The 15,151-nt window shown below is 42.0% G+C and overlaps 2 protein-coding genes across 10 annotated transcripts in view; one reads left to right on the top strand and one right to left on the bottom strand.

The window, feature by feature from the left end:
- Positions 1-564: 564 nt before the first annotated feature.
- On the bottom strand, positions 565-8,236 carry ncdn (neurochondrin). Its single transcript, XM_042435462.1, has 8 exons — positions 8,074-8,236; positions 7,621-7,850; positions 5,489-6,560; positions 4,413-4,582; positions 3,936-4,177; positions 2,825-3,040; positions 2,593-2,735; positions 565-1,080 (listed from the first exon to the last, which is right to left on the bottom strand). The coding sequence occupies exons 2-8, from the start codon at positions 7,840-7,842 to the stop codon at positions 659-661; spliced, it is 2,487 nt and encodes an 828-aa protein (XP_042291396.1). The 5' UTR covers positions 7,843-7,850; positions 8,074-8,236; the 3' UTR covers positions 565-658.
- The window catches only part of kiaa0319l (KIAA0319-like ortholog), a 24,551-nt gene continuing 17,193 nt past the window's right edge, over positions 7,794-15,151 (top strand). The window contains exons 1-5 of one of the 9 annotated variants that reach the window (XM_042435457.1): positions 8,758-9,055; positions 9,148-9,240; positions 10,307-10,961; positions 13,320-13,496; positions 14,426-14,530. In XM_042435457.1, coding sequence (XP_042291391.1) covers positions 14,437-14,530 — 94 coding nt within the window. In that variant the 5' untranslated portion in view covers positions 8,758-9,055; positions 9,148-9,240; positions 10,307-10,961; positions 13,320-13,496; positions 14,426-14,436. The other 8 variants (XM_042435458.1, XM_042435456.1, XM_042435460.1 and 5 more) reach the window with 8 other exon arrangements.

Here is a 15,151-nt window from a genome sequence, read left to right as displayed (position 1 = left end):
ACCAACTCAGTTATTTTAGAATCCAGGAGAAGAAAAAACATAAGCGAGAAAACATGCAGAAATGTGGATAAATGAGAGCGGAAGTGTGTCGGTTATCAAGAACTTCAGCACACATAAAGTCTCATCGCGCCATCTTGTGGTAATTAAGAGAAAACAAGAAGTTAATGCAGATTTGAACAACTGTATGATATTTACTCCGCTGGTAAACGTCTGGAGGCAGTGCAGCTGTTCAACTGGGTGTTGGTTTTAAAAAATAAAATAAATTAAACAAAAAAAGATGTCCAATTAAAGCTACAAGAAAAACAAAAAGTAAAAGTAAAACTGGCAAAAAAAAATAATCTTACTGTTCTCTAATAAAATAATTCTTTATTAAATGCATTTACATTTCAACATTCACTGGCGAGAACTGCTGTCTCTTTCATGCAAATAAAGAAAACTAAATGATAATAAGAGTGCTTTTACACTGAAAATATGATACACGGAGACACACCTTTTGTCCTCGGCACAAAAGGTAACACATGATCCATGTCAGAGTGGTATAAATAATAAACACACCAGTTTGGCTTCAGTGATAGTCGTGTTGTTTTTTAATTTTCTAAGTGCGACTTGATTTTCACCTCCGTTAAAGAGTTCACTGTCCGTCTGCAGCAGTTTGTTTTCACTTCACTCCCACCGACTTCTTCAGGTTCCTCATAGAGCTCAAAGCTCCTTTATGGTTTCTCATCATCGTGTCTCCGATCTCCTGCTTACATTGCGTGCATTGGTTCGCCATGGCGCACAGGGCTTCTTCTAGCACCTCCTGCGTGTGCTGGTCGGGTAGCGCGCTACACTGAGCCAGCATAGCCAGCGTGTGTTTGAGCCAACCTTCCTCTCTGACCAGCGCGGTGATCCAGGGCTGGGCGCGGACGCAGCCTCCCAGAGCCTGTAGACTCAACCTCCAGAGCTCCGCGGCCTCGTCCCAACTCTCCTCCCAGCTGAGGCTCACCTTGACCGGTCCGGGGCCGGAGCCGGAGTCCAGGGCTCCGCGGAGGAACCGGAGAGCTGTGGAGAAGAACCGCCTCTGACCCGCTTCCGCTGAGCCTGGAGACAAAAGAGGAAATTTAACCTTTAGTTGATGTAAAAATGTTTAACAGATCTAATATTTTTGAAGCAAAGTTATGTTCCAGTTTAAAATGTACAAAGCACAAAAAAGAAGAAATAATACATCCCTAGGAGATAAAAATAACTTTTCTACTGTAAATGCTAAAAGAGTCCCAACCAAATGTCAAGGAAAAAAAAACCCACATTACTTACATAATAATAAGAAAGTTACACTAATCACTTCTGTGGCCACTAGGGGGCAGAAACACATCAAAACAAGCCTACAAATATAAAAACACCACTATATCCTCAGCCTGTGGACAGTATATGTAGTTGTTGTGGCTGTTGGGTTAGAAAACAACTGTCCTCTTTCACATCCAGATGGCATGGACTCTTTTTTTTATTGGCTATTTGATGAATGTGGGTCTACATGGTCTGTTTTGTATCCACCATCTCCTGAGTAAAGTGTTCTTAGCATCTTAGCTTTTCCTTCCTTTCCTATCAACTGTGTGTGTTGATCTGGGTGGCAAGCTGCTTCATACAATTGCTGTTACAGAGATAAATAAAGTTGTATTGAATTGAACTGATGTGCTTGCTATTTGGAGCTTTGTTTGCTGGAAATCGATGCATACAGAGCAGCTTTAAAGCCAAAACAATGAGCTCAAAGAGACACACAGTGTAGAAATACAGAGTTGGATGATATTTCCCTGGGATTTCTTCACTTCCCCTTTCAGATTACAGAGAGTATGTTGATTCATCGCATTTTGTATCTGTGTCTTGTGTATGACGACATCTCTGCCCAACCCAGTGCTCTGCATTCCCATGGATACCATAGGAGGAAAGGCAAAGGTATCACTAATAGGTAACCTATAAAGTTCCTACGCTCCAGAAGATCTCGTGGGTGGGTGCGTCTGATGCTAAACTGCGACTGTGGAAGGATCAAAAAAATCCCGCACACTGTTAATCACTTGTGCTCACTTTATTTACAAGGTTTCAGTCTTTAGATCTCGTTCATGTTGAATGAACATTCCCTGATGAAAGTCTGAGGACTGAAATGTCGAAAATAAAGTACGAGTGATCGACAGCGTGTGGGATTTATTGATCCTTTTAAAAGGTCTAACTAATGGCTTGATTCCATTTAGCTTTGCCTGTTCCACAGCCTTAGTGTTATGCATGCTGGCTCTCGCATGGCTTACTGGGTCATCGAAATGAAATGAAGCTACTATTAATATTGTTAGTTCCACCTGTGCCTTCCTGCTATGACAAGACAAATGTCTGCTGTGAAAGAAGTCAATTACAAAAACACTGTCACTTGAAACCTTGTCAATAACACTGCAGAGAAACACAATTACCACTGAATAGTACTAAAACAACATTATAGGTCTGCAGTATAATACTGTAGAATTACTGTATAATTGTAGTAATCTAGCACACAGTGTATTTGCATGAGCAGCTGAGGTCAACTGCAAAATATTTGGTATCAAGTGTGTGAATAATCAAAACCACTTTAACCTGTAGGAGCTGATTTAAGTCGGCCAATCATTAGTCCCAAAGTGCAGTAATTTGCTGCTAGGACCAGGAGGCGGGGTTTATGCACCAAAACAGGAAGCGTTTCACTCAGAAGGGCTTCCAGAGTTCTGAAACATGGGTCCTTCCTAGAAAACAAACAAGAAGAGAAAAAATAATTTGGAATTTGCACTATGATAAACTGATGCTAACATGAATATGCTATGCAAGCAGCTACCTGACTCTCTCCGGCTCTGTGACGGTGAAGTTGAGGAGGGCCGAGCAGGCTGTCTCCATGCTGGGGTCTCTTGCTGATGCCACTCCACTTTTCCCCCTCAGGGAAGTCCAGCTCTGGGACAGGAAGTCCACCAGCAGCGCCGGGGTGTCGAGGGTCAGCAGCACCTTTCTGGGACCTTCCTCTGCTGACAGGTGGCACAGAGCTGGGAGGAGATACCTGAGAGAGAGGGAGGACGAAGATGAGACAGAGAGAGAAAATAAAATAGAGATAACATTGATATTATGATGATGTATTCATTTTCTTAATTGTGTTGTGGTTTAGGGCACTTAGGAAGAAAAATAGGATGTTATTAGGGCTGAAACTAACAATTATTTTAATAATTGCTTATTCTCATTTCTTTGATTCATTGATTCTATAAAACATCAAAACAGTGAAAAACATCCATCACAATTTCCTAGAGTCCCTGGAGATGTCATTAAATGTCATATTTTGTCCAAACCACAGTCCAAAATCCAAAGATATGCAATTTTCCATAATGTAAGACAAGGAAAGGCTGCAAATTCTCAAATCTGAGAACCTGAAACCATCACATTTTTGACATATTTGCTTTAAAAAAACAACCTAAATAATTGAACAATTACCAAATTGTTGCTGATTAATTGCAGCTCTACATATCTTAACAATTTATCAAAGCAGCACAAAATATGGAGTGAGAAATTACACATTTCTATCAAGGATCACCCACTACACTACCTGTTAAACTACCTGGTAAACTGTTTCAGTTAGATACAGCCCTTAAGTGTTTGCCTGTTCTCAAACAAATCAAAACAAAACAGAGCTCATCTTACAGCATTGAGGAAGAGTTTAGGGAAAATAACATGTCACCTATTGTTTTTAAATGACTGAGCTCACAAGAATGTTGTTACACTGAAAGAAACGGGACATACAAGTGAAGACGAAAGACAACAAAAGAGCACGATAAACTAGAAATACGGCCTTGAGGTTGTACGCCTCGCCGACGTGGAGGAATAAAAACATCCACTGTTTATGTGACTGTTTTAAACCAAAAAAAAAAGGTGATTCCCTCTGATGCGTGTTGTCATTTTTTTACCTCAGAGCTTCTTTGCCCGTCCAGGCCGCTCTCTCCTCGGCGACGGACATGTCGGCCATCCAGTCGGAGAGGCCCTGCTGCTCTTGGCTCTCTCCCTGCATGTGGCTCCGGGAGTAGCCGATCAGGAACGGCAGCAGTCCGGTCACTTCCTCCTTCAGACAGGACGTCTCCTCTGCCAGCCATGAGCACAGAGAGCGGAATGTGGCGAAAATAAAAGGGTTGCCATAGCGACTTTGGTCCACCTTGGGAGAACAGGAAGAGAGGAAGGACTGAACTCAGAGGAAGTTTACTGTTTTTACAGCACAGAGAACATAAGCATTAGTGTGGGACTTCAAAATATTGAAAGAGATAAGGGGCAGGAATTTCATATCATTAAAGCTGGGAACAGTTTGCTGCCCTCTTTCACTGACTGGTCTTTCTAGCAGCAGCAACGAGTAGCTCATTCGGAATAAAGAAGCTTAAATATCATCCTCTCACCTGCTGCAAGTGGTACATTACAGCAGAGAAGGCCTCCTCCAGCACGCCGAGGACCTGCCTGCTCTGCTGCAGGCTGAGCGTGGAGACGGAGCTCTGAGGAGGTGCGGCGGTCTGCGTGACGCCCAGACAGCAGGCCTGCTCTATGGCCGCCTCCATGATCCTGTAACAGCCTGGGAATGACGAGATGCAGTTTAAATAAATAAAGAAGTTAATTATGTTTTACCACGTGCATAGTTTCACAGTGCTACCTAGTTTATGACCCACTATTGGTGTTATCATTATGCATTAATGGTTCAAGTTCAAGACTACTTGTCTCCTATGAGCAACAACAGCAAATCATTAACCTTTATTGTTATTGTTAGAGCGATAGACGCAAATATTTAACTTTCAAATCGGAAGATGATCAAGGGAGTAGTGTGGGCTGGACGCTTTGTGTCATGGTTTTACTGTTTAACACTGTTGTAATCCAAAGAAGATGGAAATATGAGCTTGACACGGTTGATCTAGGAAACAACAATGCAAACAGTGCTGACAAAATATGTGTTTGTTCTGTCTACTGCTGTTTCAAAGGTCAAACATTACCCTTCAAGCTAAGCTTTTACATCAACATGGATGAGAAATCCTACAGGTGCCTGGAAATTTTGATCATCTACGTTTCCATGGCAACTGAGAAAACTCCATCTGTTCACGAGGACAGTGTTATGCATTTGAAAGCTCCAGGACAACAGAGCGAGTGGACCTTGAGTTAGGGTTGTTTGATTATATTTTCATCAATCTGTGTCTTAAGACATCTGAAAATGTGGTACACAGTTTTGTCTGACATCTAGCCCGTGGCCCAAGCATCAGCTGTTAAGATTTTTGTGGTGATCTGGATCTGGGATTGCTGCCATAAGACATAATATTTATGGTGTATCGTGGTTCTTGTGGAGAACCAACACCCAGGACTTCCAAGTTGATTGCTAAACAGCATCAGATTCATACGCTTGTCTTCCAGAGACTCAAACTTAAGAGGACAAACAGTAAACAAGCAAACTATTCCTGTGGCTTCAGCTTTGGAATTTGAATAAGCAAACTACCTGTGATTGTGTCTTGCAGCTCTGGGCTCAGATCATTACCAGGTGGTTCCTCCAAACCCATTCTGACCTCCACACAGGCCCGGTTCACCAGTAAGCAGCAGAATTTCGGTGGTCCCACCTGCTCCCAACCATACAAATCTAGCAGACACGCACAGAGGACCAGGATTGGCCCGATCTGCCTCGGCGTCAACTTAGCCTGCATCATGGGTCTCAATTCCCCCCACACACGGCTCACGACTCCCTTCAGCTCCTCTCTCTCCACTTCCACTCCCGCCGGGGGGAGAAACTGCACCAACTGGGAACACATATCCAGCTTGGTCTGGTCTTTGGATTGGCAGAAGTCTTTAGAGAGCCTGACCAGCAGAGCGAGGAGCTCTGCAGGGTGTTTACTCCATGCTTTGTCTTTGGTTTTACCTGACAGAAGGCAACCAAGCAAGGCAAGCCCCCTCTTGTGGCTGTAGGTTTGGTTTTGTTCCACTGCTTGGCACAGAGCCGGGACAGCACCCCTGCTCAGCAGCTGGTCAGGACCCTTGGGTAAGGCACACACAGCTGTCAGAACCTGGTAGCAGTCAGCTGCCAAGGCCTCGTCCAGCTTGGAGGAGGGTGAGGCTTCTTGAGGGGTTGATACTCCATTTGTTGCACTGTTATCGTCCCCCTTTTGCTTGCCTGTCTCAGTCTCTCTTGCCAATTTGGCCACATTGGCGGAATTACTTCCTGGGTTTGAAATCTCTGCCAAGTGGATTTTACTATCTGGACTCGGCCCCATCTCTCCGGCTTGGTTCTGTTCCTCTGCTGCCTGTTTCTGTTGGTTCATGGGACCGTTTGCTAAGATGCCCAGAAGAAGCGGGATTGTGGTGAGGAGCTGGGGCTGACAGGCCATGTCCGGATCTGTGCTCAGGGCAGACAACAGAGCCGTGCCCAATGACAAGAGTTCATGTGGGGGTAAACCGGAGTTGTCATTCCCCCTGACTGCTGTCAGCAAAAGCCGAGCTGGAAGGTTGAGGCCGACTGCCTCGAAGATGCGCCTCAAGGTGGGTTTGTCTAGTTGGCTTGCTGGACACAAACGAGTGATCTGCAGACAGAGAGAGGAAAATAAGATAGGTCGCAGTCTTGTCACACACACGGTCTCTATTCTTCTGAGTTTACTTGGATTAAAGGGTCGGCTCATCCAAATTGCAAAAAAACCCCAAAACAAACATTTTCTCACTTAAATCTTCTTTTAGTTTTGGTTTTATCTGCTCAGCTTATGACACATTTCTGCCTCCACCCTGACACAATGTAGGTGAATAGAATTTAATTTGTCGTACTTAAAACATCAAACAAAAAAGTCTACAGTAACATCTCTTTCTAGAAACAGTGTCTCTGTTACTCTGGATAATCCAGAGAACAGACTCTAAAGTTTTCCTCTGTGCTATTTCTTCAGTATTACGTAATTCCAATGTTCACAGCAAGGTGTGTGGATTATCAACCGCAACTCGAACATAGTTTTGGAAATGTTACTGTTGAATCAAAACCTAGATATAAAAACAAAACTAAATCATCTGCATGGCTAAATAATACTACAAGTGAGTCAAAAAATAAAAATAAAATCAGCACTTTGCTTACATCTTTATCTGGTTAATATTAAAAGTTTGTAGTCCATGTAAATAGTAACTACATGTGGTTAAAATAAACAGAAGCACAGATATATCTAGACTTAAGTACATTATATTCTAGTAAGCCATAGTGCAAACAGTTGGTAAACTATCAATGACTGTGTTTACGTGCACAATAGTATCCTGGTTGCATTGGATTTTTTAAGTATACCAGTTATGTGTTTGCACATGTAAATGTCATATCCTGGTTTCTAGAAGGTTTAACCCGAGAAACCAAATATGTCAATCTGGTTTGCTCCAATAGAAACTGGGATATTGTTGTATGCAAACAGCTTATCCAGGTATCTGATGATTCTCTGCCATGTGTGCAGGTGTGTCTTCAACTCACTTTGTGCAGCAGTTAAGTCAGTAAGACGACTGTAATGCGGGGGGGGGGGGGGGGGGGGGGGATGAACTATATTGTTGCTCTGTGATCAGATGGAGAAGAAATCTAGCATAGTGGTATAATTGTGTGTAATTCGCACCCTATTTTCTTACCAGCAGAAGTGCAGCCAATGTGTGGCTATCATTTTTAGCGTGTTTGAGAGCATGGAGACATTTCTCCAACACGTCATTCTGAGCATCAGTCAAACCACCTCCTGCGTCCCTTTCTGAGGATCCTCCACCTTCACCTTCTCCTCCTCCTCCTCCCTGCTCTTCTTTTCCAGGACAAGGAGGCTGGCAGCTCACGACAGGTGTAACTTCGGCGCTGTCAGCCATTGTGACCTCTGTTTAACCAAGAAGAGAGCAATAATAAAGTAAGTGAACTCTAAAAGGGACTTGAAAATCAAACGGTCAATCATGTCATTGATTAGCTCCACACTGTTATGGGGCAACGAGAGTAGCCAAATCAATGGTTTTCAGCTGATTTGCATGAGTTATTCTGAGTAACGGTTGGCAACAATTCGGGATGTAACATTTGAATCATAAAACGTTTATAAAATAACTTACATTGTTGACAACCCTCTCAACAGCTCTTAGCGCGCGACAACAACTCGTGAGCACCTTCAGGAAGTAACCTGTCAAAATAAAAGAAAGAAACCAATGAAAACGGTCCAACAATGTCAGTCAACCAATAGCAGCGGGGATAGTTGGAAGGTGACGACGCCATTTTGCTCCGTGTGGTAACGGCGGAGGAGCGGTCGTGCCTAGAGGGTAACCCTAGATTTGCGAAAGATCTCGCGAGAGTAATTATTTTAACCCAAACCATGAACTGTCCCTATCCTTAACTAACTGTTTTTTGCGCCTAAAACTAACCTTTACCTTAACCACAGCCTTGTCACATCATACATCATAATTATTCTCATACAGTGACAAACAGCGCACATTATGCAGGAAAAACGCACAACTCTCGCGAGAGTTTGGGGAATCTAGGGTTACCATCTAGACACGACCTGAAGAAGCGAAGCTGTGTGATTTTCAAGGAGAAGAAAAACCATTTTACTCTTTTTCCCATACTTTTCGCACCAAGTACACCACGGACATGACGCTCGATAAAACGCAGAAACTTGGCTATTTTTGTTGAGCTCGCCTTGACAGCGGTCAGCAGGTGGCGCAGGCCGGAAGTAGTCGGATTAACGTCAACCGTTCACTCAAGATGGTGGAGAAGCAAAACTAGAATTCAAAAAAGTACGTTATGTATGTAATATAATTTGTAGCGTCGTTTAGTGTACTATATCCGCCGTCTTGTATGTATTGTTAATAGTCATTATTGTGCCTTTATCGCCTGCAAAACCTTCCAACGGCTATGCCATTAAGTACTTTATTTTAAAAATTCCAGCCAGCGGAAGCGTTGTTTATCATTTTGGCTAACTTGACAGTTAAAAGGTACATCAGCTGTACAAGCGAGAGGGACACTGACCTAATTCACTGTACAGCGGACAACAGCAACAACGACGACGACACCAACACACCAAAGCGACGGACCGAAAGTGTAAGACGGTGCCGTTTTTCTGTTGTCTGTGTGTCCGTGTTACACTTTAATTCTTTAATGGTGTCGTGACAGTTGCCATTAAAAACGCACAGGATGAATCCGTGACTCTGCGTGAGGTGAAAGAGAGATGCCAGCAGCTGTTAGCCTCAAGGTGCCTTAAACGCGTGTGATCCTGGATTATACAGGTGAAATACCCAAAGGTGTTCTACCTCAGCTTTCCCGTCTCAGCGCTCGGACCTCAGTATGCCTCGTATAAAAGGATCTAGTAGAAACGATGTATCACATTATTGAATCAACCGTCACTCGTTTGTAATTTGGTGATAGTGCAGTGGACTGCGCAGGCTAGAGCTATCGGCCTCTATTAAATTATCTGACTGCTAGAGGCGTCCTGTTTTTCGTAAATCTGTTTTCAGTCTTGTAAAATACATTATGCACGAGCCCACCATTTTGGATGAATTGTCTTCAGTGCATTTACTCATGCGTTTGCATTTGATTGACAGTTCCTCATTCAAGCCGTCAATCATGCACTTATTTTATTACTTTAATTGCTTAATCGTTTAACTGATTAAGTGTCAAAAATAGTTATAGATACTGGGAAATTTGGCTTGCAGCTTGGCAAGAAAAGACATTTCAATACAGACTCATCTATTAGTAAACAAAATGGAGAAAAAAATATATGCAGGAAAAGTAACATGCAGAACAGAAAAAACAATCAGTGATAGCAATAAGTACAAACAAATTAAATAGTCAAAAACAAAAAAAATGAGAAGTTGAAAGTGGTAAAAGAGTGTAACACATAATATTTTATTATTGTTCCTATGTGCTACTTCTGCAAGACAAAATTAGTATAGCAAATCAGGAAAAAAATGACAAAAAAGAACAATATTATTAAGCCAGAGTAAACTTAATTAAAAGGCTTTTAGTTTTTTAATTTTATAAATGTCTGGACTCTCCCTATCATCAGGTGAAAAATCTATTTGAAGTTAACTAATAGTGTGGGCTTATAAATAGTCAGTTGTTGCACTTCAGGTAAGCTAAGCTTCAACTGATATATTCTTTATACTCTTTATACTTGTGATACTTGTGTTGCACCCGATTAAAATGTATCCGAGGGTTAGAATATTTAGTTTTGTCAAGATATCACTGTAATTGTCTTTGCAAAATGTTATTATTTTTGTTGACTGCTCCAGGACTCTGAGTTTGGGAGAGAAATAAAAAAAACAAAAACAACTTATTATTTCCTTTCAGCAGCCTGAAGAGATTGTGCGTGGGATTTGGTGTCATTAAAGAGAAAGCTCCACCAACCTGTCTGCCTAGAAGCCAATACAGCGCTGACAACTGTGCTATTGACTTCTGCAACTGAGAGAGAGAGAGAGAGAAAGAGGAGGAGGAGGAAATCGGCAGAGAGAGAGAGAGAGAGAACTTGTCCTCCTGGATGTAAGGGGTCTATTGGTCACAGAGATCATTGTTCTGCAGAAGCTTCTCAAGGGAAAAGTAGCCATTGAAAAGTCTATAATGGCTGAGCTGTCATCAGCCCAGGTGACCGAGTGCACCTGAGCGTTACTGCTGCTGCACACATTCAAACCACCATCAGCCTCTTGGCATTTGCTGCGCAGGAAAAAAAAAAAGAAGCTGAATCCACTTAGTTGTGACTTCAGCAAGGAGGAAAAAACGTGACTGAATCCCTCACATTGTTTTTGTCTGGATTATTTTTACCTGGATCTTTTTTTTCTTCCTGCTTTGGTGGCTTTACCTGGGACTGAAAAACAAGCAAGAGGAGGACAAATGACTTCGTGGATTTTGGACTGACTGAGCTGCTGCTGATTATAGCAGAGGAGGCTGCTGGAGCTCAAGCGTGTGTGTGTGCGCAGGAATGCAAATTCACATATGGAGGCAGACCATAGAGGTTGGTGTCAGCGGTTTATGTTGTGCATGTGTGGAAGAGATTGCTATCATATGAAAGACTTCATTCCAAATAATACACTTCACCCCCCCGTTACTGTTTACAAAGTTATACAAATGACTTACCTGATAGCTTACGGTGATCGTTTATGTATATATAGTGAGTCTGTGTGTATAAATAGCATCTTTCTTGCACAGTTTTAACAGATCTAGTATAGTTGTAGCAGATTTACTGTTTGCTATCATGAAATTACAATCTCAATGTTTTTATCACCTACCTTGAATCCTACAAAGTTGTAATTCTGTAAAGGATAATATATCATTATCATTTGCAGATTTAAAAAAAAAACTGACCAATGTTCACTGAGTAACATAATTTCCTACCAAATCTGGATGTATAGCGTCTAGTTTACCTTTACAGACTGTTTGCACAGCAGATGCTCGTGAAAGCTGCTTGATTTGTTACCAGATTGCCCCATAGTGGTCTCCTGGTGAGACATTGTGAAGAAGAAGGCTTGCAGACGTCTTGAACACAGTGTCCCAGAACTTGTACTGTTCACGCCCCCCCTTTTTTTTTTTCCCTCTTCTGCTGTAAGAACTTGCATGAACATTTGAGAGGGGGGAAAAAAGTGAGAGTATGGCTTCTTCACTCAGACTCACTCCATGTGTTCCACGTCAAATCATAAACCAGCTTTGCTAACGTGTTACGTTACCTTTAAAAGAGCAAAATTTGCTTCGGTACCCCGAAACAACACAGTCATGTTGGCTGATGTTTAACTTTCCCATGAGTGGAGTCCAACAGTCCGAGTCTTGCTCCTTTTTTTGGCGTCATCTCATTTAGCAAATTAATCATTCTCTAATCTAATATGATGAATCATCATTACTGATTACTTTAAAATTAGAATCTTCCTCATTACACCAACCGGAGGAAAGGACATTTAGCACTGTGATGTCAACCCTGGATGGTCTGTGCCTCGGGCATAATTTCATATACACTATGTAATCTTATGTACTGCGCTGTCAGATTATATATTGTGCAATCATTCATACCCCTTTTACATCAAGTACCATGTTTAACTCGTGTCTCCCATGTGGGTCTGACCTGAGTCCAACCCTCTTGAGTGCCACATAGAAAAGACTCATTTAAACAATAGTATGGAGGATCACTGAAGGATGCATTTATCTGATAATAGTGCTGCGACTGCAAAGGAGAGAAATAAGAGCTTGTGGTTTTCAGGCATGCAGCAATCCTCCAACTCATTTTCATATTCACCACAAACGCGTACTGCAAGTAATAGGTTGTAAACCTTAAAGACTAAACACCTAAGGCAACAAAGGACAGATTGAGTAGTTTAGATTGTGTGCTTTGCGTAGTGTGCTGATGTATGCCCTTTGGCTAAGACAGTGGGACTTGACACCTGTCACATTTTCTTGTCTTTTTCATCTTCACTTCAGTGTCGCTTCAGCTAATAGTTTAAAGGACAGTGCTCACAGGATTGTGAGTTATGCAGTACCTCCTTAAAGTTACAGGATATTAGCAGAATGGTTGCATAATGAGACTAACTTGTTGTATTATTGCTACACTCAAGCAGAGAACATTTCTTTCTATGTCATAATTACAACAGAAGACAGTAGACTGAAATGTTCTCTAACGGGAAGCTCTGGAGTATTTGTTTCCAACAGATCACCAAACTGATTTTATTTTTCTTCTTCTGCTATTTTTGTCCTCTTGAATAGTTTAATCAATTCATGATGTAGTGTCATATAATCAATTATCATCTTGTAATCCTCAGATCCATCTATAACAGTACAGTTCATGTACCATTCCTCCCTTTTGTGTTCTCTCCAGTACCTTCAGTTGAAGTGGTTTAGTCTAAACTTTCGTAATGAGACTCATGTGTTGTTGAAGCTCTTCAGAGTACTTTTCTGAAGAGCTAAAGTGCTCTTTTCTCTCAGTAATCAATGTAGGAAAGAACATACTTGAACATCTTGATGTTATGGCTGGGTTATATGGATGAAGTCACTATAAAAATATGAATAAGAACATTTTTCTGATAATTATACCCCACTGTTATGCATTTCATCAGACAAAACTCTTCTCATGTGTTAAACAAAAACATCAAAAGCTAATTTTGTTCATTTTTAATGATATTTTCCTTTGTACCATTAATGTGGAAAACAGAATTTTTAAAGCTGCCAACACATTATGATCAAATTATGATCCAATTGCACTGATTGTCATTATACAGTAACTACGAATCACCACCCAGCCCTGTATGGTCACACATGTCCATCCTAATGTGAAAAGAATTAAATAATTGACGTATTAAATCATTTTCTTTCTCTGTTGTTCCCTCCCTAGCGTTGTGTTTGAGCAGCTGAGCCTGTGAAGGCCCCAGTGGCGGCCATGTTGGATCTCTTCCACAGAGTGCTGGTGTTGACCCGTCTTCACCCATCACCTCACAGCACCTCGCTGCCAACCTAACTCCTCACTCTCTCTTCCCACATCTCTTTCTTCCACCGCCTGGACGGGAGAAAGGTAAACTTGGCGTGTTTTGCAGGTTGCACTTTTCATTTGGCGTGTGTGCTTGGTTTCTTTAGGCAGGCTTGAGAGTAAACTAACTGTACATTCGACTGGTCAGCTGGCTTCACAGCTGTTATTTTTTTGAGTGGGATGGAAGTCAGACCTGCTTGTAGTGGTCGAAGGGCGAAGTCTAAAAGCTCAATGTTATCCTTACTGCAATGTAATACAAACAACCTCAAGTCTGTTTCTCTTCTTCTGTCATCTCACTAAGTGACTCTGTAACCTTTTTAGCTATTTTAGCAGCATGACTCTGTGGATGACGATGTCGGTCGTTCTGTCTGTCGTCAATACACTACTTTGGTTGAGACAACAATATCTCAACAACTACTTGAATTGGCAAACATTCATGGCTCCCAATAGGATGTATCCTAATGACTTAAGTGATCCTCTTTTAAGTCTTTTAATCTAGCGCTACCATGATGTAGCTTTTAGTGAAATGTCTCGACGAGTATTGGATGGATTTGCCATGAAACTTGGTACAAATGTTCACATCCCCTTCAGGATGAACTGGGTGATCCCATTGACTTTTCTGCTAGCACCATCATTAGCTCAAACTTTGCTTTGTCCAATACTTGATTTTATGACGAAATCTAATTACATTCCCATCAGGCTCAGCTATACTTTGTGTGTAGTGCTGAATTAGTGAAATAAAGCCTCACAGAGTAGCTAGCATGAGTCAGTCAGTAGTACTTGCCTCTGAAATTACTTAAATGTCAGAGGTGTTGGTGAGTAATTTTGGTTGGCGCTTCCGTGGTTATCCCATCATTAATTCTAGTACACCTTGCCTTGTTAAAGATTTATTATGTAGTAATTTTACATGGCTTTAACACCCCATTTGTGTCCAGTGAACCGTGCTCTACCATAGTTCTGTTTCCTCTTTCTAGGTCCTAGGAAAATGTCCTATGCACACCGCAAGCTGCTCACCTGGAGCTTACCTCACCTCCTTCTCCTACCGCTGACCTACCTCTGGCTCTTGGCTCCTTCGACAGGTAAAATAAACCAATTGACACCCCGCGTTCAAATGGCCAAACCACATTTATTGACAGAAAACTGATTAGGCAACTCATACATCTGTGCCTGTTTAACTACCAGCGCTTTTCTGTACAGTATATTCACACGCCTTTGATTACTCAGGGTGGGTCTTCATTGTCCTTAGAATCTTATTATGATACTTTGATGGTTTTAGGTTGTCAGTTGGTGTTTACTGTCCTTCTAATCTGAGGCGGGGAGACAGAGGACTGTTGGCACCCCTACTGTGTGTGTATGTGCCTTCTTTCTGATGCCACTCCGCTCAGTGGGTTACAATGTGAAACAGAACAATAGGGGCTCTGTGAGTAGACATTTGTGCATGTGTATGTGTGTGTGTGTGTGTGGGTGTTGAGGGGTGGTGGACACAAGAGGAGTGGACGCGAGGGGTGGGATGACTAAACAGAGACCAAAGGATCCTTTCTCAAACAAACTATAGTGCTTTTGTGCGAAACAAAACCTTTGTTTTCCCAGACTTGAGTTACACTGACGTCCCTTAAAGTCACCCTTGACTCTAGCGTTGCTGTGGTGGCAAACAGTGGTAAAAGCGCTGTCTGAGATGGACTGATGAACTGCATGTTTGT

Source organism: Thunnus maccoyii, chromosome 15, assembly GCF_910596095.1.
Source record: "Thunnus maccoyii chromosome 15, fThuMac1.1, whole genome shotgun sequence".
Taxonomy (NCBI): Eukaryota; Metazoa; Chordata; class Actinopteri; order Scombriformes; family Scombridae; genus Thunnus; species Thunnus maccoyii.
This window is presented reverse-complemented; position numbering and strand designations above follow the sequence as displayed.

Bases quoted from the DNA above. Each gene is read 5' to 3' on its own strand.
- ncdn (XM_042435462.1), bottom strand. From the start codon at position 7,842: ATGGCTGACAGCGCCGAAGTTACACCTGTCGTGAGCTGCCAGCCTCCT. The intron at 6,561-7,620 runs GTAAGAAAATAG...CTCTGTCTGCAG, and splicing joins CATTGGCTGCACTTCTGCTG to ATCACTCGTTTGTGTCCAGC. The intron at 2,736-2,824 runs GTAGCTGCTTGC...TTTGTTTTCTAG, and splicing joins ACAGAGCCGGAGAGAGTCAG to GAAGGACCCATGTTTCAGAA.